The sequence below is a fragment of the Coregonus lavaretus genome (genome assembly GCF_964263955.1).
Source record: "Coregonus lavaretus genome assembly, contig: HAP1_SCAFFOLD_1503, whole genome shotgun sequence".
In the NCBI taxonomy this organism is placed as follows: domain Eukaryota; kingdom Metazoa; phylum Chordata; class Actinopteri; order Salmoniformes; family Salmonidae; genus Coregonus; species Coregonus lavaretus.
The window spans coordinates 40001-62428 of NW_028166117.1; the positions used below are offsets into that span (position 1 = coordinate 40001).

Here is a 22428-nt window from a genome sequence, read left to right on the forward strand (position 1 = left end):
AGCAACAGACATGGCTGCTCTGCTTCTAGCTCCTCAGCAACAGACATGGCTGCTCTGCTTCTAGCTCCTCAGCAACAGACATGGCTGCTCTGCTTCTAGCTCCTCAGCAACAGACATGGCTGCTCTGCTTCTAGCTCCTCAGCAACAGACATGGCTGCTCTGCTTCTAGCTCCTCAGCAACAGACATGGCTGCTCGGCTTCTAGCTCCTCAGCAACAGACATGGCTGCTCTGCTTCTAGCTCCTCAGCAACAGACATGGCTGCTCTGCTTCTAGCTCCTCAGCAACAGACATGGCTGCTCTGCTTCTAGCTCCTCAGCAACAGACATGGCTGCTCTGCTTCTAGCTCCTCAGCAACAGACATGGCTGCTCTGCTTCTAGCTCCTCAGCAACAGACATGGCTGCTCTGCTTCTAGCTCCTCAGCAACAGACATGGCTGCTCTGCTTCTAGCTCCTCAGCAACAGACATGGCTGCTCTGCTTCTAGCTCCTGAGCAACAGACATGGCTGCTCTGCTTCTAGCTCCTCAGCAACAGACATGGCTGCTCTGCTTCTAGCTCCTGAGCAACAGACATGGCTGCTCTGCTTCTAGCTCCTCAGCAACAGACATGGCTGCTCTGCTTCTAGCTCCTCAGCAACAGACATGGCTGCTCTGCTTCTAGCTCCTCAGCAACAGACATGGCTGCTCTGCTTCTAGCTCCTCAGCAACAGACATGGCTGCTCTGCTTCTAGCTCCTCAGCAACAGACATGGCTGCTCGGCTTCTAGCTCCTCAGCAACAGACATGGCTGCTCTGCTTCTAGCTCCTCAGCAACAGACATGGCTGCTCTGCTTCTAGCTCCTGCGCAACAGACATGGCTGCTCTGCTTCTAGCTCCTCAGCAACAGACATGGCTGCTCTGCTTCTAGCTCCTCAGCAACATACATGGCTGCTCTGCTTCTAGCTCCTCAGCAACAGACATGGCTGCTCTGCTTCTAGCTCCTCAGCAACAGACATGGCTGCTCGGCTTCTAGCTCCTCAGCAACAGACATGGCTGCTCTGCTTCTAGCTCCTCAGCAACAGACATGGCTGCTCTGCTTCTAGCTCCTCAGCAACAGACATGGCTGCTCGGCTTCTAGCTCCTCAGCAACAGACATGGCTGCTCTGCTTCTAGCTCCTCAGCAACAGACATGGCTGCTCTGCTTCTAGCTCCTCAGCAACAGACATGGCTGCTCGGCTTCTAGCTCCTCAGCAACAGACATGGCTGCTCTGCTTCTAGCTCCTCAGCAACAGACATGGCTGCTCTGCTTCTAGCTCCTCAGCAACAGACATGGCTGCTCTGCTTCTAGCTCCTCAGCAACAGACATGGCTGCTCTGCTTCTAGCTCCTCAGCAACAGACATGGCTGCTCTGCTTCTAGCTCCTCAGCAACAGACATGGCTGCTCTGCTTCTAGCTCCTCAGCAACAGACATGGCTGCTCTGCTTCTAGCTCCTCAGCAACAGACATGGCTGCTCTGCTTCTAGCTCCTCAGCAACAGACATGGCTGCTCGGCTTCTAGCTCCTCAGCAACAGACATGGCTGCTCTGCTTCTAGCTCCTCAGCAACAGACATGGCTGCTCTGCTTCTAGCTCCTCAGCAACAGACATGGCTGCTCTGCTTCTAGCTCCTCAGCAACAGACATGGCTGCTCGGCTTCTAGCTCCTCAGCAACAGACATGGCTTCTCTGCTTCTAGCTCCTCAGCAACAGACATGGCTGCTCTGCTTCTAGCTCCTCAGCAACAGACATGGCTGCTCTGCTTCTAGCTCATCAGCAACAGACATGGCTGCTCTGCTTCTAGCTCCTGAGCAACAGACATGGCTGCTCTGCTTCTAGCTCCTGAGCAACAGACATAGCAGCTCTGCTTCTAGCTCCTCAGCAACAGACATGGCTGCTCGGCTTCTAGCTCCTCAGCAACAGACATGGCTGCTCGGCTTCTAGCTCCTCAGCAACAGACATGGCTGCTCGGCTTCTAGCTCCTGAGCAACAGACATGGCTGCTCTGCTTCTAGCTCCTCAGCAACAGACATAGCAGCTCTGCTTCTAGCTCCTGAGCAACAGACATAGCAGCTCTGCTTCTAGCTCCTCAGCAACAGACATGGCTGCTCTGCTTCTAGCTCCTCAGCAACAGACATGGCTGCTCTGCTTCTAGCTCCTGAGCAACTTTGCAGTATTTTGTTTTTTTTGTGTGTTATTTCTTACATTATTAGCCCAGAATTTATTTTTGTGTTATTACATACAGCCAAAAAAAGAGGTATTCGGAGTGGACTTCTAGTCCGACTCAGGAGGCATGCACACCATCCACCGCTTCAGAGTACATTACTGGCTAATGTTCAGTCTCTGGACAATAAAGTAGACGAGCTCAGGGCGAGGATCTCCTTCCAGAGAGACACCAGGGACTGTAACATACTCTATTTCACGGAATCATGGCTCTCTCTCGGGATATACTGTCCCCGTCCATACAGCCAGCTGCGTTCTCAGTTCATCGTGCAGACAGGAATAAAGAACTCTCCGGGAAGAAGAAGGGTGGTGGTGTATGTTTCATGATTAACTACTCATGGTGTGATTGTGATAACATACAGACCCCTTTAGTTCACCCGACCTAGAATACCTCACAATCAAATGCGGACCGTATTACCTCCCCAAGAGAATTCTCTTCGGTTGTAGTCCCAGCCGTGTATATTCCCCCTCAAGCTGATACCACGACGGCCCTCAAGGAACTACACTGGACCTTATGCAAAATGGAAACCAGGTATCCTGAGGCCGCATTTATTGTAGCTGGGGATTTTAACAAAGCTAATTTGAGGAAAACGCTACAGAAGTTCTATCAACACATTGACTGTAGTACTCGCGCTGGGAAAACACTTGACCACTGCTACTCCCCCTTTCGAAATGCCTACAAGGCCCTCCCTTCTGCAAATCAGATCACAACTCCATTTTGCTCCTCCCTTCCTATAAGCAGAAACTCAAAACAGGAAGTACCAGTGCTAAGGCCCCTTCAACGCTGGTCTGACCAATCGGAATCCATTCTTCAAGATTGTCTCTGTACTGACGTGATCAAAACAAAGTGTCGCAATTCAACGGCTCAGACACGAGACGTATGTGGCAGGGTCTACAGACAATCATGGACTACTAAGGGAAAACCAGCCACGTCGCGGACACCAACGTCTTGCTCCCAGACAAGCTAAACACCTTCTTCGCCTGCTTTGAGGATAACAAGTGCCACCGACGCGGCCCGCTCCCAATGACTGTTGGCTCTCGTTCTCTCCCTAGCAGCGTCCTCAGAGCATGTGCAGACCAGTTGGCTGGAGTGTTTACAGACATATTCAATCTCTCCCTATCCCAGTCTGCTGTCCCCCATTGCTTCAAGATGGCCACCATTGTCCCTGTACCCAACTAAGCAAAGGTAACTGAACTAAATGACTATCGCCCCGTAGCACTCACTTCTGTCATCATGAAGTGCTTTGAGAGACTAGTCAAGGATCATATCACCTCTACCTTACCTGACACCCTAGACCCACTTCAATTTGCTTACTGCCCCAATAGATCCACAGACGATGCAATCGTCATCATACTGCCCTATCCCATCTGGACAAGAGGAATACCTATGTAAGAATGCTGTTCATTGACTATAGTGCAGCCTTCAACACCATAGTACCACCCTGTGCAACTGGGTTACAAAGTGAGATTAAAATGGATTTAATTGTCCTTTTTTGTCAATGATCTACACAAAATACTCTGTAATATCAAAGTGAAAAATAAAATCTTAAAGTTCTTTCAAGTTGGTTGTTGATCATTGATAGAAAGCCATTTTCAAGTCTTGCCATAGATTTTCAAGCTGATTTAAGTTAAAACTCTAACTAGGCCTCTCAGGAACATTCAATGTTGTCTTGGTAAGCAACTCCAGTGTAGATTTGGCCTTGTGTTTTAGGTTATTGTCCTGCTGAAAGGTGAATTCGTCTCCCAGTGTCTGGTGGAAAGCAGACTGAACCAGGTTTTCCTCTAGGATTTTGCCTGTGCTTAGCTGTATGCCCTTTATTTTTATTAACAACAAAAAAACTCCCTAGTCCTTGCCGATGACAAGCACACCCATAACATGATGCAGCCACCACCATCCTTGAAAATATGAAGAGTGGTACTCAGTGATGTGTTGTGTTCGCTCCAAACATAACGCTGTGTATTCAGGACTAAAAGTAAATTGCTTTGCCACATTTTTGCCTTGTTGCAAACAGGATGCATGTTTAGGAATATTAGTATTCTGTACAGGCTTCCTTCTTTTCACTCTGTCATTTAGGTCAGTATTGTGGAGTAACTACAATGTTGTTGATCCATCCTCACTTCTCATTTCACAGCCATTAAACTCTGTAACTGTTTTAAAATCACCATTGGCCTCAGTAAAATCCCTGAGCAGTTTCCTTCCTGACTAAAGACGTTTCAACTTTTCATTTAGAACATTTTCTACTAACAAAACTCCACTTTAACATGATGGGGTATTGGGTGTAGTAGGCCATTGACAAAAAATCTCGATTTAATCCATTTTAAATTCAGGCAACAACAAAATTTGTAACAACTAAATGTGGAAAAGGTCAAGGGGCTCAAGGGGCTCTTGTCCTTCTAGACCTATCTGCTGCCTTTGATACTGTGAGCCTTGGCATGACCCTGGACAACACCCTGGACAACACCCTGTCGTTCTCCGCCATCAGATCCTCCTATCCACCCTCTCCGAGCTGGGCATCTCCGGCGCGGCTCACTCTTGGATTGCGTCCTACCTGACAGGTCGCTCCTACCAAGTGGCGTGGCGAGAAGCTGTCTCCGCACCACGTGCTCTCACCACTGGTGTCCCCCAGGGCTCAGTTCTAGGCCCTCTCCTATTCTCGCTATACACCAAGTCACTTGGCTCTGTCATATCCTCACATGGCCTCTCCTATCATTGCTACGCTGACGACACACAACTAATCTTCTCCTTTCCCCCTTCTGATAACCAGGTGGCGAATCGCATCTCTGCATGTCTGGCAGACATATCAGTATGGATGACGGATCACCACCTCAAGCTGAATCTCGGCAAGACGGAGCTGCTCTTCCTCCCGGGGAAGGACTGCCCGTTCCATGATCTCGCCATCACGGTTGACAACTCCGTTGTGTCCTCCTCCCAGAGTGCGAAGAGCCTTGGCGTGACCCTGGACAACACACTGTCGTTCTCCGCTAACATCAAGGCGGTGACCCGATCCTGTAGGTTCATGCTCTACAACATTCGGAGAGTACGACCCTGCCTTACACAGGAAGCGGCACAGGTCCTAATCCAGGCACTTGTCATCTCCCGTCTGGATTACTGCAACTCGCTGTTGGCTGGGCTCCCTGCCTGTGCCATTAAACCCCTACAACTCATCCAGAATGCCGCAGCCCGTCTGGTGTTCAACCTTCCCAAGTTCTCTCACGTCACCCCGCTCCTCCGCACACTCCACTGGCTTCCAGTTGAAGCTCGCATCTGTTACAAGACCATGGTGCTTGCCAATGGAGCAGTGAGGGGAACGGCACCTCTGTACCTTCAGGCTCTGATCAGTCCCTACACCCAAACGAGGGCATTGCGTTCATCCACCTCTGGCCTGCTGGCTCCCCTTCCTCTGCGGAAGCATAGTTCCCGCTCAGCCCAGTCAAAACTGTTCGCTGCTCTGGCACCCCAATGGTGGAACAAGCTCCCTCACGACGCCAGGACAGCGGAGTCACTCACCACCTTCCGGATACATTTGAAACCCCACCTCTTTAAGGAATACCTGGGATAGGATAAAGTAATCCCCCCCCCCCCCCCCCCCCAAAAAAAAAATTATAATAATAAAAAAATAACAATAATTGTAAAGTGGTTATGCCACTGGCTATAAGGTGAATGCACCAATTTCTAAGTCGCTCTGGATAAGAGCGTCTGCTAAATGACGTAAATGTAAATGTAAATGAATACTTTCCGAAGGCACTGTACCAAAAACTTCAAAAGAGGGCCAGCCTACTTTCTGATACAGAATCAAATCAAATTGTATTTGTCACATGCGCCGAATACAACAGGTGTAGACCTTACCGTGAAATGCTTACTTACAAGCCCTTAACCAACAATGCAGTTAAGAAAATAGAGTTAAGAAAATATGTATTAAATAAACTAAAGTAACACAAAATAACAATAATGAGGCTATATACAGGGGGTACCAGTACCGAGTCAATGTCAATGTGCAGGGGTACAGGTTAGTCGAGGTAGTTTGTACATGTAGGTAGGGGTAAAGTGACTATGCATAGATAATAAACAGCGAGTAGGGGGGGGGGTTGTCAAAGCAAATAGTCCGGGTGGCCATTTGATTAATTGTTCAGCAGTCTTATGGCTTGGCGGTAGAAGCTGTTAAGGAGCCTTTTGGACCTAGACTTGGCGCTCTGGTACCGCTTGCCGTGCCGTAGCAGAGAGAACAGTCTATGACTTCGGTGACTGGAGTCTTTGACCATTTTTTGGTCCTCTGACATTGCCTAGTATAGGAGGTGTTGTGCACAAGATAATCCATCCACATGACAGGTGGCATATCAAAACGCTGATTAAACAGCATAATCATTACACAGGTGCACCTTGTGCTGGGGACAATAAAAAGGCCACTAAATAGTGCGGTTTTGTCACACAACACAATGCCACATGTCTCAAGTTTTGAGGGAGCGTGCAATTGGCATGCTGACTGCAGGAATGTCCACCAGAGCTGTTGCCAGATAATTGAATGTTAATTTCTCTACTATAAGCCGCCTTCAACACCGTTTTAGAGAATTTGGCAGTACGTCCAACGGGCCTCACAACAGCAGACAACGTGTAACCACGCCAGCCCAGGACCTCCACATCCGGCTTCTTCACCTGCAGGATCTGAGACCAGCCACCTGGACAGCTGATGAAACTGTGGGTTTGCCACAACCGAAGAATTTCTGCACAAACTGTCAGAAACCGTCTCAGGGAAGCTCATCTTGACCTGACTGCAGTTTGCCGTTGTAACCGACTTCAGTGGGCATATGCTTACATTCGATGGCCACTGGCACGCTGGAGAAGTGTGCTCTTCACGGATTAATCCTGGTTTCAACTGTACTGGGCAGATGGCAGACAGCGTGTATGGCATTGTGTGGGCGAGCGGTTTGCTGATGTCAACGATGTGAACAGAGTGCCCCATGGCTGTGGTGGGGTTATGGTATGGGCAGGCATAAGCTACGAACAACGAACACAATTGCATTTTATCGATGGCAATTTGAATGCACAGAGATACCATGACGAGATCCTGAGGCCCATTGTTGTGCCATTCATCCGCCGCCATCGCCTCATGTTTCAGCATGATAATGCACGGCCCAATGTCGCAAGAATCTGTACACAATTCCTGGAAGCTGAAAATGTCCCAGTTCTTCCATGGCCTGCATACTCACCAGACATGTCACCCATTGAGCATGTTTGGGATGCTCTGGATCGACATGTACGACAGCATGTTCCAGTTCCCGCCAATATCCAGCAACTTCACACAGCCATTGAAGGGTAGCGGGACAACATTCCACAAGCCACAATCAACAGCCTAATTAAATCTATGCGAAGGACATGTGTCACGCTGCATGAGGAAAATGGTGGTCACACCAGATACTGAATGGTTTTCTGATCCATGCTCCTACCTTTTTTTTTTAAAGGTATCTGTGACCAACAGATGTACATCTGTATTCCCAGTCATGTGGAAGCCATAGATTCCGGCCTAATTTATTTATTTCAATTGACTGATTTCCTTAAATGAACTGTAACTCGGTATAATCTTTGAAATTGTTGCATTTTATACTTTTGTTCAGTGTATATAAACGATATCGCCATAGCCTATAAATCGATATTGACCGAATTATTTGTTTTCTGCTATTTAATGAAAAAGTACCTATTCCTTTAAAAGAAGCCCATTTTAAATTGTTAACTTCTTAAACCCTTAACATGCTTTTTGAAGGAAATCCCATCATCAATCCAGATGCCCAGATATATACTGTATAGGTGGGGAAACAATCAATGAGGGCACTATCCAATGTACATAAATCATCAGATACATTTTTATGCGATTTCGACACCATCTACACAGAAACAAGACCTACTAAAAGTGTTCACAAAACAACTTTGGGATCAGAAACGTGTCTCCTCAAGTCTTCCAGTTATTGAAGTTCATACAACAAGACTAAGTCTGGACAACATGAGGTGTCTGGCTGTGTGGAGACCGCGAGACCTGGAGGCTAGCAGGGCAGGGAGGAAATCCTAGTGGCGCCAGCTATCTACAACCATAGAATGACATATTACAACTCACTCTACAGACCGGCCTGGGATGGGGCTGAGCTGAGGAGGAGGATGGGGTTAGAATGACTGAACCCAGGGGGAGATCCAAGGTCTTAGTAAGCATTAATAGCAAATATCAGACTGTACTCTGTGTGTGTGGATATAGAGGAGTGTGGATATAGAGGTGTGTGGATATAGAGGAGTGGATATAGAGGAGTGTGGATATAGAGGAGTGGATATAGAGGAGTGGATATAGAGGAGTGTGGATATAGAGGAGTGGATATAGAGGAGTGTGGATATAGAGGAGTGGATATAGAGGAGTGTGGATATAGAGGAGTGGATATAGAGGAGTGTGGATATAGAGGAGTGTGGATATAGAGGAGTGGATATAGAGGAGTGGATATAGAGGAGTGGATATAGAGGACTGTGGATATAGAGGAGTGGATATAGAGGTGTGTGGATATAGAGGTGTGTAGATATAACACTTGGCCGATTCTCTTCCTGTCCTGCCAAAACCACACGGTCAGTCGGCTCAATGTAAATGAGGAAATTGCTGTTTGAATTGAAACCTTAGTAGCTTCGAACTTCATTTCCCCTTTCAGACCGTTACTTCTGCATTACAATGAGATACAGACAGAAGACAAAAAAGCCTTTAAAATACAAAGTCACTTCATTTCCATCTTCTTTGTCTCTCAGGTCTTTAGAAAAGTGGACAGGCTCAGGCCAAAATAGACAGCTCCACATTGTGTTCCCCAGCTTGCCTGTATTCAAACTGACAACACAGCACGTGCTGGGTTGTGTTGTCCTCCGTAGCTCAGTTGGTCGAGTATGGCGCTTGCAATGGCAGGATAGTGGGTTCGATTCCCGGGAAGACCCATATGTAAAATGCACGCACGGATGACTGTAAGTCAGATAAAAGCATCTGCTAAACGGAATATATTTATTACATATTAACTGCAAGATAATAAAACTACACAGAGGACAAGAGAAAAAAAAAAGAATAAAAATGGTTTAAGTGAAGAAGAGAGTGATTGGGGACAAGCGAGTTAACAATGGAACTCTGAATAAGGAGAACAGGGAGTCTAAAATCCCATCTCCACTTCCGGATAGGAACATCAAACCGGACTCTTACTGCCCCCGCTGGATGACAGGAGAATTACAACCAAACAGTGATCAACATCCCTGCTGGATGACAGGAGAATTACAACCAAACTGTTATCAACTATGTAGCTTGAGATACATAGCTACTGAGGGGCGATGGGGTGAGGTTGTGTTTCTCTAAGCAGGAGGTAAGCTTGGCTTCTACTTTATATGGCGTTGAGTAAAGCTTAAACCATGTATTTAGATTGTAGTTAGGTATTGTAGGTAGTTTATCTAGGTAGTTATTGTATTCGTCTGAGCCCGGTGAAGCATGAGGCTAGCTAACTAACCCACTACCTGGACCATTAAAGCTAGCTAGCTAGCGGGTAGCAACACCGCAGCCACTGCTAGCTGGCCAACTATACCAGCTAGCAGTACTGTAGCAATTAAATACATTTCAACGGAACGATTTGATCAGTGTAAAGTTAGCTAGCTACATAGTTGTCTTGGTATCAAAATACAAAGGTGTAGTATAGAGAAACTATCGAGGTTAGCTAGCCAGCTACATTTTCAAACAGTCAACACCGCAGCCACTGCTAGCTAGCCAACATTACCAGCTAGCAGTACTGTATCATTTTAGTCAATGAGAATTTTGCAACGTAAGCTTCACTTTCTGAACATTTGAGATGTGTAGTCCACTTGTGTAGCTAGCATGACTGACTTTGTGCTAGCTAGCCAACGTTTAATTACTTCTGCGTTATGAAAGGAACTAGACACGGACATGAATGATCCATTGGTAGTTTGTTGTAACCAAGTATTGGTGCTAAACCGTGTGTTATTGGATGCTAGCATGCTAGTTAGCTATGGCGTCATAGGATACGGTGCCCTGGGCGGTTTTCACAGAAGAATACTGTACCAAGTTAGCTAGCTGAATAAACTAAGTTAGTCTATTCCTGGAAACATTGAACTACTGTAGATTACAGCAATTATCATTTCTAAAGTGGAAGTTGGAAGAGTTATATTTGAGTGTTTCAGTGAAAGGTTAGTGAGGGAGGCCTCGTTTCCCCAGATGTTTAGTTAATTTCATTCCGATCTCCTTTGCATTAGTGTAGCCTTTTCTGTAGCCTGTCAACTATGTGTCTGTCTATCCCTGTTCTCTCCTCTCCGCACAGGCCATACAAACGCCTCACACCGCGTGGCTGCTGCCTCTCTAACCTGGTGGTCCCTGCACGCACGACCCACGTGGAGTTCCAGGTCTCCGGCAGCCTCTGGAACTGCCGTTCTGCGGCCAACAAGGCAGAGTTCATCTCAGCCTATGCTACCCTCCAGTCCCTCGACTTCTTGGCGCTGACGGAAACATGGATTACCACAGAAAACACTGCTACTCCTACTGCTCTCTCCTCATCTGACCATCTGTTCTCGCATACCCCGAGAGCATCTGGTCAGCGGGGCGGTGGCACAGGAATCCTCATCTCTCCCAAGTGGACATTCTCTCTTTCTCCCCTGACCCATCTGTCTATCTCCTCATTTGAATTCCATGCTGTCACAGTCACTAGCCCATTCAAGCTTAACATCCTTATCATTTATCGCCCTCCAGGTTCCCTTGGAGAGTTCATCAATGAGCTTGACAAGTTCCTTTCCTGAGGATGGCTCACCCCTCACAGTTCTGGGTGACTTTAACCTCCCTACATCTACCTTTGACTCATTTCTCTCTGCCTCCTTCTTTCCACTCCTCTCCTCTTTTGACCTCACCCTCTCACCGTCTCCCCCTACTCACAAGGCAGGCAATACGCTTGACCTCATCTTTACTAGATGCTGTTCTTCTACTAATCTCACTGCATCTCCCTTCCAAGTCTCCGACCACTACTTTGTATCTTTTTCTCTCTCGCTCTCCTCCAACACTACTCACTCTGCCCCTACTCAGATGGTAATGCGCCATCCTATCATCTCTTCCCTCTGCTCAATCCTTCTCCCTCCAATCTCCTGATTCTGCCTCCTCAACCCTCCTCTCCTCCCTTTCTGCATCTTTTGACTCTCTATGTCCCCTATCCTCCCGGCCGGCTCGGTCCTCCACTCCTGCTCCGTGGCTTGACGACTCATTGCGAGCTCACAGAGCAGGGCTCCGGGCAGCCGAGCGGAAATGGAGGAAAACTAGACTCCCTGCCGACCTGTCATCTTTTCACTCCCTCATCTCTACATTTTCTTCCTCTGTTTCTGCTGCTAAAGCCACTTTCTACCCCTCTAAATTTCAAGCCTCTGCCTCTAACCCTAGGAAGCTATTTGCCACCTTCTCCTCCCTGCTGAATCCTCCTCCTCCTCCCCCTCCCCCTCTGTGGATGACTTCGTCAACCATTTTGAAAAGAAGATTGATGACATCCGATCCTCATCCTTTCTTTTACATTTACATTTACATTTTAGTCATTTAGCAGACGCTCTTATCCAGAGCGACTTACAGTTAGTGCATACATTATTATTTTTTATTTTTATTTTTGTTATTTTTATACCCCCCGTGGGAAACGAACCCACAACCCTGGCGTTGCAAACGCCATGCTCTACCAGCTGAGCTACATCCCCTGCCGGCCATTCCCTCCCCTACCCTAGACGACGCTGGGCCAATTGTGCGCCGCCCCATGGGTCTCCCGGTCGCGGCCGGCTACGACAGAGCCTGGATTCGAACCAGGATATCTAGTGGCACAGCTAGCACTGCGATGCTTTGCCTTAGACCACTGCGCCACTCGGGAGTAAAAACTTTTCTCTCCAAAACTCTTGAGCGTGCCGTCTCTAGCCAACTCTCCTGCTATCCCTCTCAGAATGACCTTCTTGATCCAAATCAGTCAGGTTTCAAGACTGGTCATTCAACTGAGACTGCTCTTCTCTGTGTCACAGAGGCTCTCCGCACTGCTAAAGCTAACTCTCTCTCCTCTGCTCTCATCCTTCTAGACCTATCTGCTGCCTTTGATACTGTGAACCATCAGATCCTCCTCTCCACCCTCTCCGAGTTGAGCATCTCCGGCGCGGCTCATTCTTGGATTGCGTCCTACCTCACAGGTCGCTCCTACCAGGTGGCGTGGCGAGAATCTGTCTCCGCACCACGTGCTCTCACCACTGGTGTCCCCCAGGGCTCAGTTCTAGGCCCTCTCCTATTCTCTCTATACACCAAGTCACTTGGCTCTGTCATATCCTCACATGGTCTCTCCTATCATTGCTACGCAGACGACACACAATTAATCTTCTCCTTTCCCCCTTCTGATAACCAGGCGGCGAATCGCATCTCTGCATGTCTGGCAGACATATCAGTGTGGATGACGGATCACCACCTCAAGCTGAACCTCGGCAAGACGGAGTTGCTCTTCCTCCCGGGGAAGGACTGCCCGCTCCATGATTTCGCCATCACGGTTGACAACTCCGTTGTGTCCTCCTCCCAGAGTGCAAAGAACCTTGGCGTGACCCTGGACAATACCCTGTCGTTCTCCGCTAACATCAAAGCGGTGACCCGATCCTGTAGGTTCATGCTCTACAACATTTGCAGAGTACGACCCTACCTTACACAGGAAGCGGCACAGGTCCTAATCCAGGCACTTGTCATCTCCCGTCTGGATTACTGCAACTCGCTGTTGGCTGGGCTCCCTGCCTGTGCCATTAAACCCCTACAACTCATCCAGAACGCTGCAGCCCTTCTGGTGTTCAACCTTCCCAAGTTCTCTCACGTCACCCCGCTCCTCCGCACACTCCACTGGCTTCCAGTTGAAGCCTGCATCTGCTACAAGACCATGGTGCTTGCCTACCGAGCTGTGAGGGGAACGGCACCTCCGTACCTTCAGGCTCTGATCAGTCCCTACACCCAAACGAGGACATTGCGTTCATCCACCTCTGGCCTGCTGGCCCCCCTACCTCTGCGGAAGCACAGTTCCCGCTCAGCCCAGTCAAAACTGTTCGCTGCTCTGGCACCCCAATGGTGCAACAAGCTCCCCCACGACGCCAGGACAGCGGAGTCACTCACCACCTTCCGGAGACACTTGAAACCCCACCTCTTTAAGGAATACCTGGGATAGGATAAAAGTAATCCTTCTACCCTCCCCCTACCCCACCAAAAAATATATATATTGTAAAGTGGTTGTCCCACTGGCTATAAGGTGAACGCACCAATTTGTAAGTCGCTCTGGATAAGAGCGTCTGCTAAATGATGAAAATGTAAATGTATCAAGTTACATTAACCAGGGCTATACTTTCGAACATAAGCAATCGTTTACATTTAAACAGTTTCTTTGGCTTGATGATGCGTATCAGCCAATTAAAATCGTTGATTTACTTGCACGTGACTTAACGCTAAATTGTAGCTGGTGCAATCAGATAAAATGGCACACATTAGCCCTATGCTAGCCTCACCAGGTGACAGTGATTATATCCTGGAACAAGTTCTGCATCAGCCAATTAAAATCGTTGACGTAGTTGGGCATGTTCCAACACTTATTAATGGAAGCGTCCTTAACATACAAACAGTCTAACAGCACATTCGGATCATCAAAGCAACTATCAGGTGTATTTGACTCTCTGAGTAAAGTGCCTAGTCCACGTAACCGTCCCAGATTGTGGCAAGGATTCGAATGTCACACGAGTCGTCCCCCCCCCCATTGAAATGTAGATGTACATCTACAGTGAGGGAAAAAAGTATTTGATCCCCTGCTGATTTTGTACGTTTGCCCACTGACAAAGACGTGATCAGTCTATGATTTTAATGGCAGGTTTATTTGAACAGTGAGAGACAGAATAACAACAAAAAAATCCAGAAAAACACATCAAAAATGTTATGAATTGATTTGTATTTTAATGAGGGAAATAAGTATTTGACCCCTCTGCAAAACATGACTTAGTACTTGGTGGCAAAACCCTTGTTGGCAATCACAGAGGTCAGACGTTTCTTGTAGTTGGCCACCAGGTTTGCACACATCTCAGGAGGGATTTTGTCCCACTCCTCTTTGCAGATCTTCTCCAAGTCATTAAGGTTTCGAGGCTGACGTTTGGTAAATCGAACCTTCAGCTCCCTCCACAGATTTTCTATGGGATTAAGGTCTGGAGACTGGCTAGGCCACTCCAGGACCTTAATGTGCTTCTTCTTGAGCCACTCCTTTGTTGCCTTGGCCGTGTGTTTTGGGTCATTGTCATGCTGGAATACCCATCCACGACCCATTTTTAATGCCCTGGCTGAGGGAAGGAGGTTCTCACCCAAGATTTGATGGTACATGGCCCTGTCCATCGTCCCTTTGATGCAGTGAAGTTGTCCTGTCCCCTTAGCAGAAAAACACCCCCAAAGCATAATGTTTCCACCTCCATGTTTGACGGTGGGGATGTTGTTCTTGGGGTCATAGGCAGCATTCCTCCTCCTCCAAACACGGCGAGTTGAGTTGATGCCAAAGAGCTCGGTTTTGGTCTCATCTGACCACAACACTTTCACCCAGTTCTCCTCTGAATCATTCAGATGTTCATTGGCAAACTTCAGACGGCCCTGTATATGTGCTTTCTTGAGCAGGGGGACCTTGCGGGCGCTGCAGGATTTCAGTCCTTTACGGCGTAGTGTGTTACCAATGGTTTTCTTGATGACTATGGTCCAAGCTGCCTTGAGATCATTGACAAGATCCTCCCGTGTAGTTCTGGGCTGTTTCCTCACCATTCTCATGATCATTGTAACTCCACAAGGTGAGATCTTGCATGGAGCCCCAGGCAGAGGGAGATTGACAGTTCTTTTGTGTTTCTTCCATTTGCGAATAATCGCACCAACTGTTGTCACCTTCTCACCAAGCTGCTTGGCGATGGTCTTGTAGCCCATTCCAGCCTTGTGTAGGTCTACAATCTTGTCCCTGACATCCTTGGAGAGCTCTTTGGTCTTGGCCATGGAGGAGAGTTTGGAATCTGATTGATTGATTGCTTCTGTGGACAGGTGTCTTTTATACAGGTAACAAACTGAGATTAGGAGCACTCCCTTTAAGAGTGTGCTCCTAATCTCAGCTCGTTACCTGTATAAAAGACACCTGGGAGCCAGAAATCTTTCTGATTGAGAGGGGGTCAAATACTTATTTCCCTCATTAAAATGCAAATAAATGTATAACATTTTTGACATGCGTTTTCCTGGATTTTGTTGTTGTTATTCTGTCTCTCACTGTTCAAATAAACCTACCATTAAAATTAGACTGATCATTTCTTTGTCAGTGGGTAAACGTACAAAATCAGCAGGGGATCAAATACTTTTTTCCCTCACTGTATGTACATGCTAGTGTGTTGAAAAGGGACATAGCCTCCAGCCAACAGCCTGAAATTGTATTAAGGAGCAGACAGACACACTGCTATAGCATTATAGTCATATTGCAGATGGACCTGTACACCTAAAACCTTTTATATGCATTTTATAAATCGTCTACTTTGTTACATACAGTACCAGTCAAGTATGGACACACCTCCTTCCCTACATAGGGCTCATAGGGCTCTAGTGAACAGTAGTGTACTATATAGGGAATAGGGTGCCATTTGGGATGTATCCTGACATACACGTTTTAGAACATCTACTCATTCCAGGGTTTTTCTTTATTTTTACTATTTTCTACATTGTAGAATAATAGTGAAGACATCAAAACTATGAAATAACACATATGGAATCATGAAGTAACCAAAAAATTGTTAAACAAATCTAAATATATTTTATATTTGAGATTCTTCAAATAGCCACCCTTCGCCTTGATGAAAGCTTGGCTAACTCTTGGCATTCTCTCAACCAGGTTCATGAGGTAGTCACCTGGAATGCATTTCAATTAACAGGTGTGCCTTCTTAAAAGTTAATTTGTGGAATTTATTTCCTTCTTAATGCGTTTGAGCCAATCAGTTGTCTTGTGACATACAGTTGAAGTCGGAAGTTTACATACACTTAGGGTGGAGTTTTTCAACCACTCCACAAATTTCTTTTTAACAAACTATAGCTTTGGCAAGTCGGTTAGGACATCTACTTTGTGCATGACATGTACTTTTTCCAACAATTGTTTACAGACAGATTATTTCACTGTATCACAATTCCAGTGGGTCAGAAGTTTACATACACTAAGTTGACTGTGCCTTTAAACAGCTTGGAAAATTCGAAAAAATGATGTCATGTCTTTAGAAGCTTCTGATAGGCTAATTGACATCATTTGAGTCAATTGGAGGTGTACCTGTGGATGTATTTCAAGGCCTACCTTCAAACTCAGTGCCTCTTTGCTTGACATCATGGGAAAATCAAAAGAAATCAGCCAAGACGTCAGAAAAAAAATTGTAGACCTCCATAAGTCTGGTTCATCCTTGGGAGCAATTTCCAAACGCCTGAAGGTACCACATTCATCTGTACAAACAATAGTACGCAAGTATAAACACCATGGGACCACGCAGCCGTCATACCGCTCAGGAAGGAGACACGTTCTGTCTCCTAGAGATGAACGTACGTTTGGTGCGAAAAGTGCAAATCAATCCCAGAACAACAGCAAAGGACCCTGTGAAGATGCTGGAGGAAACAGGTACAAAAGTATCTATATCCACAGAAAAACGAGTCCTATATTGACATAACCTGAAAGGCCGCTCAGCAAGGAAGAAGCCACTGCTCCAAAACCGCCATAAAAAAGCCAGACTACGGTTTGCAACTGCACATGGGGACAAAGATCGTACTTTTCGGAGAAATGTCCTCTGGTCTGATGAAACAAAAATAGAAGTGTTTGGCCATAATGACCATTGTTATGTTTGGAGGAAAAAGGGGGCTGCTTGCAAGCCGAAGAACACCATCCCAACTGTGAAGCACGGGGGTGGCAGCATCATGCTGTGGGGGTGCTTTGCTGCAGGAGGGACTGGTGCACTTCACAAAATAGATGGCATCATGATGAAGGAAAATTATGTGGATATATTGAAGCAACATCAAGACATCAGTCAGGAAGTTAAAGTTTGGTCGCAAATGGGTCTTCCAAATGGACAATGACCCCAAGCATACTTCCAAAGTTGTGGCAAAATTGCTTAAGGACAACAAAGTCAAGGTATTGGAGTGGCCATCACAAAGACATGACCTCAATCCTATAGAAAATTTGTGGGCAGAAATGGAAAAAGTGTGTGCGAGCAAGGAGGCCTACAAACGTAACTCAGTTATACCAGCTCTGTCAGGAGGAATGGGCCAAAATTCACCCAACTTATTGTGGAAAGCTTGTGGAAGGCTACCCGAAACGTTTGACCCAAGTTAAACAATTTAAAGGCAATGCTACCAAATACTAATTGAGTGTATGTAAACTTCTGACCCACTGGGAATGTGATGAAAGAAATAAAAGCTGAAATAAATAATTCTCTCTACTATTATACTGACATTTCACATTCTTAAAATAAAGTGGTGATCCTAACTGACCTAAGACAGGGAATGTTTACTAGGATTAAATGTCAGGAATTGTGAAAAACTTAGTTTAAATGTATTTGGCTAAGGTGTATGTAAACTTCAGACTTCAACTGTAATTACCTTATAAGTATTCAAAAACCAAGCCATGAGGTTGAAGGAATTGTCAGAGACAGGATTGTGTCGAGGCACAGATCTGGGGAAGGGTACCAAAACATTTCTGCAGCATTGAACACAATGGCCTCCATCATTCTTAAATGGAAGAATTTGGAACCACCAATACTCTTCCTAGAGCAAGGTAGGGGTGGTATACAGAAGATAGCCATATTTGGTAAAAGACCAAGTCCATATTATGGCAAGAACAGCTCAAATAAGCTAAGAGAAACGACAGTCCATCATTACTTTAAGACATGAAGGTCAGTCAATCCGGAAAATCTCAAGAACTTTGAAAGTTTCTTAAAGTGCAGTCGCAAAACCCATCAAGCGCTATGATAAAACTGGCTCTCATGAGGACCGCCACAGGAAAGGAAGACCCAGAGTTACCTCTGCTGCAGAGGATAAGTTCATTAGAGTTACCAGCCTCAGAAATTGCAGCCCAAATAAATGCTTCACAGTTCAAGTAACAGACACATCTCAACATCAACTGTTCAGAGGAGACTGGGTGAATCAGGCCTTCATGGTCGAATTGCTGCAAAGAAACCACTACTAAAGGACACCAATAAGAAGAAGAGACCTGCTTGGTCCAAGAAACACGAGCAATGGACATTAGACCGGTGGAAATATGTCCTTTGGTCTGGAGTCCAAATGTGAGATTTTTGGTTCCAACCCGCCATGTCTTTGTGAGACGCAGAGTAGGTGAACTGATGATCTCCGCATGTGTGGTTCCCACCGTGAAGCATGGAGGAGGAGGTGTTATGGCGTGGGGATGCTTTTGCTGGTGACACTCTGTGATTTATTTAGAATTCAAGGCACACTTAACCAGCCTGGCTACCACAGCATTCTGCAGCGATATGCCATCCCATCTGGTTTGCGCTTAGTAGAACTGTCATTTGTTTTTCCAACAGGACAATGACCCAAAACACACCTCCAGGCTGTGTAAGGGCTATTTGACCAAGGAGAGTGATGGAGTGCTGCATCAGAAGACCTGGCCTCCACAATCACCCGACCTCAACCCAACTGAGATGAGTTGGACCACAGAGTGAAGGAAAAGCAGCCAACAAGTGCTCAGACTATGTGGGAACTCCTTCAAGACTGTTGGAAAAGCATTCCTCATGAAGCTGGTTGAGATAATGGGCGGCAGGTAGCTTAGTGGGTAAGAGCGTTGTGCCAGTAACCGAAAGGTCGCTGGTTCTAATCCCCGAGCCGACTAGGTGAAAAATCTGTCGATGTGCCCCTGAGCAAGGCACTTAACCCTAATTGCTCCTGTAAGTCGCTCTGGATAAGAGCGTCTGCTAAATGACTAAAAAATAAAATAATAAAATAATAATGCCAAGAGCGTGCAAAGCTGTCAACAAGGCAAAGGTTGTCTACTTTGAAGAATCTCAAATATAACATATTTTGATTTGTTTAACACTTTTTTGGTTACTACATGATTCCATATGTGTTATTTCATAGTTTTGATGTCTTCACTATTATTCTACAATGTAGAAAATAGTAAAAATAAAGAGAAACCCTTGAATGGTACTGTATATCAATGTTATTAGACAGGAGGAGGATTAGGATTATAGGTTGCACGCTTGTTGTCATCCTATAGCTTGCAGTATTGCTTCTTCTTTTAAAGCAGTTTATCACAACATTGTTAATGGAGGAACACTGGCCTGTATCAGTATCTGATATATATAGAAACTCCAATCAACATAGCTACAGCCTAAATCCACTCACATCAGATAATCTCCTCCTTGTGTTATAACCTACTAATCATTTTTTTTTATTTTTAACGATGTATGATAAACTGACATATTTCTTCCATAAAACAAAAACGTGGCATTATTACATATTTGACCAGCTACAACTTAGCATTCTGTCACGTGCAATTAAAGCGACGATTTTAATTGGTTGATACGCATTTTGAGCCGGAGAAACAGTTTAAATTTAAATGACTGCTTATGTTCACAATCACAGCCCCAACCATTTTCAAATTCAAAACCATAACACACTAAATAGACCAAATATAACATGAAGTGGCATTACGTCTGTAAACATGGCCAACAGTAATTAGTTTGTTTTTGTGTTTAAAGTAATATTCCATCGTAAATATGACGTATGCTACACAAAAACTTAAAAGAAAAGAAGAAGCAAGTCTGTAAACAAACAATATAGCGTACAGTAATGAAAACATATCCATGATCCAATACCAGAGAGGCAGGATGGTAACCTAAATATTGCTGAGCCAGGGGAGAAAAAAACCAGATGACAAGACAACAAGGAAACATTAGTACCCATATCGATGGGGATGTCGGTCCAGTTGAGGGCACACTTCTGAGTGCAGACCCCTTCCTCGTTGAGGACCACTGTGAGGTCATCCTGACCCAACGCCACCTTCCCATCAGCCAGGGGAACCACCAGCGGCTCCAGCTGCTTCCCCGTGGGGAAGAGCTCCTTGATGGAACCACGACCATCCATCTGGAGGACAAAGAGAAAGAGAGAGAGACAGACAAAGAGATAGATGTCAGGGGAGAGGTCTGAGGATACATAGGGAAATAACACAACTAATCTATTTCCTCTTTCTGCCCTGTCCTTAAGCTACTGAAAGCTGAACTAAAACAGCCTAATTATAAGCTTGAACTAAAACAGCCTAATTATAAGCTTGAACTAAAACAGCCTAATTATAAGCTTGAACTAAAACAGCCTAATTATAAGCTTGAACTAAAACAGCCTAATTATAAGCTTGAACTAAAACAGCCTAATTATAAGCTTGAACTAAAACAGCCTAATTATAAGCTTGAACTAAAACAGCCTAATTATAAGCTTTAACTAAAACAGGCTAATTATAAGCTTGAACTAAAACAGCCTAATTATAAGCTTGAACTAAAACAGCCTAATTATAAGCTTGAACTAAAACAGCCTAATTATAAGCTTGAACTAAAACAGCCTAATTATAAGCTTGAACTAAAACAGCCTAATTATAAGCTTGAACTAAAACAGCCTAATTATAAGCTTGAACTAAAACAGCCTAATTATAAGCTTCCGCCATATTTCTGTTAACTTGTCAAGTCATCTCCGATCAGTGCAGATGAAGAGGGTAATTGAGATCGAGTCAAAGCCCCTCTTCGTAATACTTCATAATGACAGCTCATATACATAATAGATCATACTATAGATGTCTTCCCGAAGGTTCACATGAAATCAACACACAGCGTTTCCTTTGTTCTGACCCACTGACCCGGATGAGGTAGTAGTCCCTCTTGAAGCCAACACAGATGGAGTTCTGACACCAGGCCATGGACTTAGGGATGTCTGGTGCAGCAAAGTCACCCTGACACACACAAACAAAAACAACATCAGGTTAATACTTATTGGTTAACAATATCCCTTTAAAATGTGAGGACTGCATTTTCCTCCACCATTCCCATGTTCTCTTCTATCCACTCACTCGCACATCTTGCAGGCCTGGAATTTCATGATTTAATGGGCAAGGCCATTTGGCCTTAGAGAGGAGCGGAGCCCAATCCGTCATGTCAAGAACGATGCTGACAGAAGGCGCCGCAAAATAAAAAACCAAACTCTAAATGAGACTTTTAATTCCATACATACAGTCACCTTACCCCCATACATACAGTGCCTTTCGGAAAGTATTCAGACCCTTTGACTTTTCCCACATTTTGTTACGTTACAGCCTTATTCTAAAATTGATTAAATAAATACAAAAATCTCATCAATGTACACACAATACCCCATAATGACAAAGCGAAAACAGGTTTTTTGAATATTTTGAAAATGTATAGAAAATTAAAAACATAAATACCTTATTTACATAAGTATTCAGACCCTATGCTATGGGACTTGAAATTGAGCTCAGGTGCATCCTGTTTCCATTGATCATCCTTGAGATGTTTCTACAACTTAATTTGAGTCCACCTGTGGTAAATTAAATTGATTGGACATGATTTGGAAAGGCACACACCTGTCTATATAAGGTCCCACAGTTAACAGTGCATGTCAGAGCAAAAACCAAGCCATGAGATCGAAGGAATTGTCCGTCGAGCTCCGAGACAGGATTGTGTCGAGGCACAGATTTGGGAAAGGGTACCAAAAATGTCTGCAGCATTGAAGATCCCCAAGAACACAGTGGCCTCCATCATTCTTAAATAGAAGAAGTTTGGAACCACAAAGACTGGCCGCCCGGAAAAACTGCGCAATTGGGGGAGAAGGGCCTTGGTCACGGAGGTGACCAAGAATCCGATGGTCACTCTGACAGAGCTCTAGAGTTCCTCTGTGGAGATGGGACAACCTTCCAGAAGGACAACCATCTCCGCAGCACTCCACCAATCAGGCCTTTATGGTAGAGTGGCCAGACGGAAGCCACTCCTCAGTAAAAGGCACAAGACAGCCCGCTTGGAGTTTGCCAAAAGGCACCTAAAGGACTCTCAGACCATGAGAAACACGATTCTCTGGTCTGATGAAACCAGATTGAACTCTTTGGCCTGAATGCAAAGCGTCA

General features: G+C 45.5%; 1 protein-coding gene across 1 annotated transcript in view; it reads right to left on the reverse strand.

Moving 5' to 3' along the window:
* The window catches only part of LOC311115044 (vam6/Vps39-like protein), a gene marked incomplete at its 3' end in the record, with an annotated part of 69055 nt that overhangs the window by 39966 nt on the left and 6661 nt on the right, over nt 1–22428 (reverse strand). The window contains exons 7-8 of the mRNA XM_084190257.1: nt 21151–21243; nt 20207–20390 (exon numbers count right to left, since the gene is read on the reverse strand). Coding sequence (XP_084046383.1) covers nt 20207–20390; nt 21151–21243 — 277 coding nt within the window. The remainder of the gene's footprint in view (nt 1–20206; nt 20391–21150; nt 21244–22428) is intronic.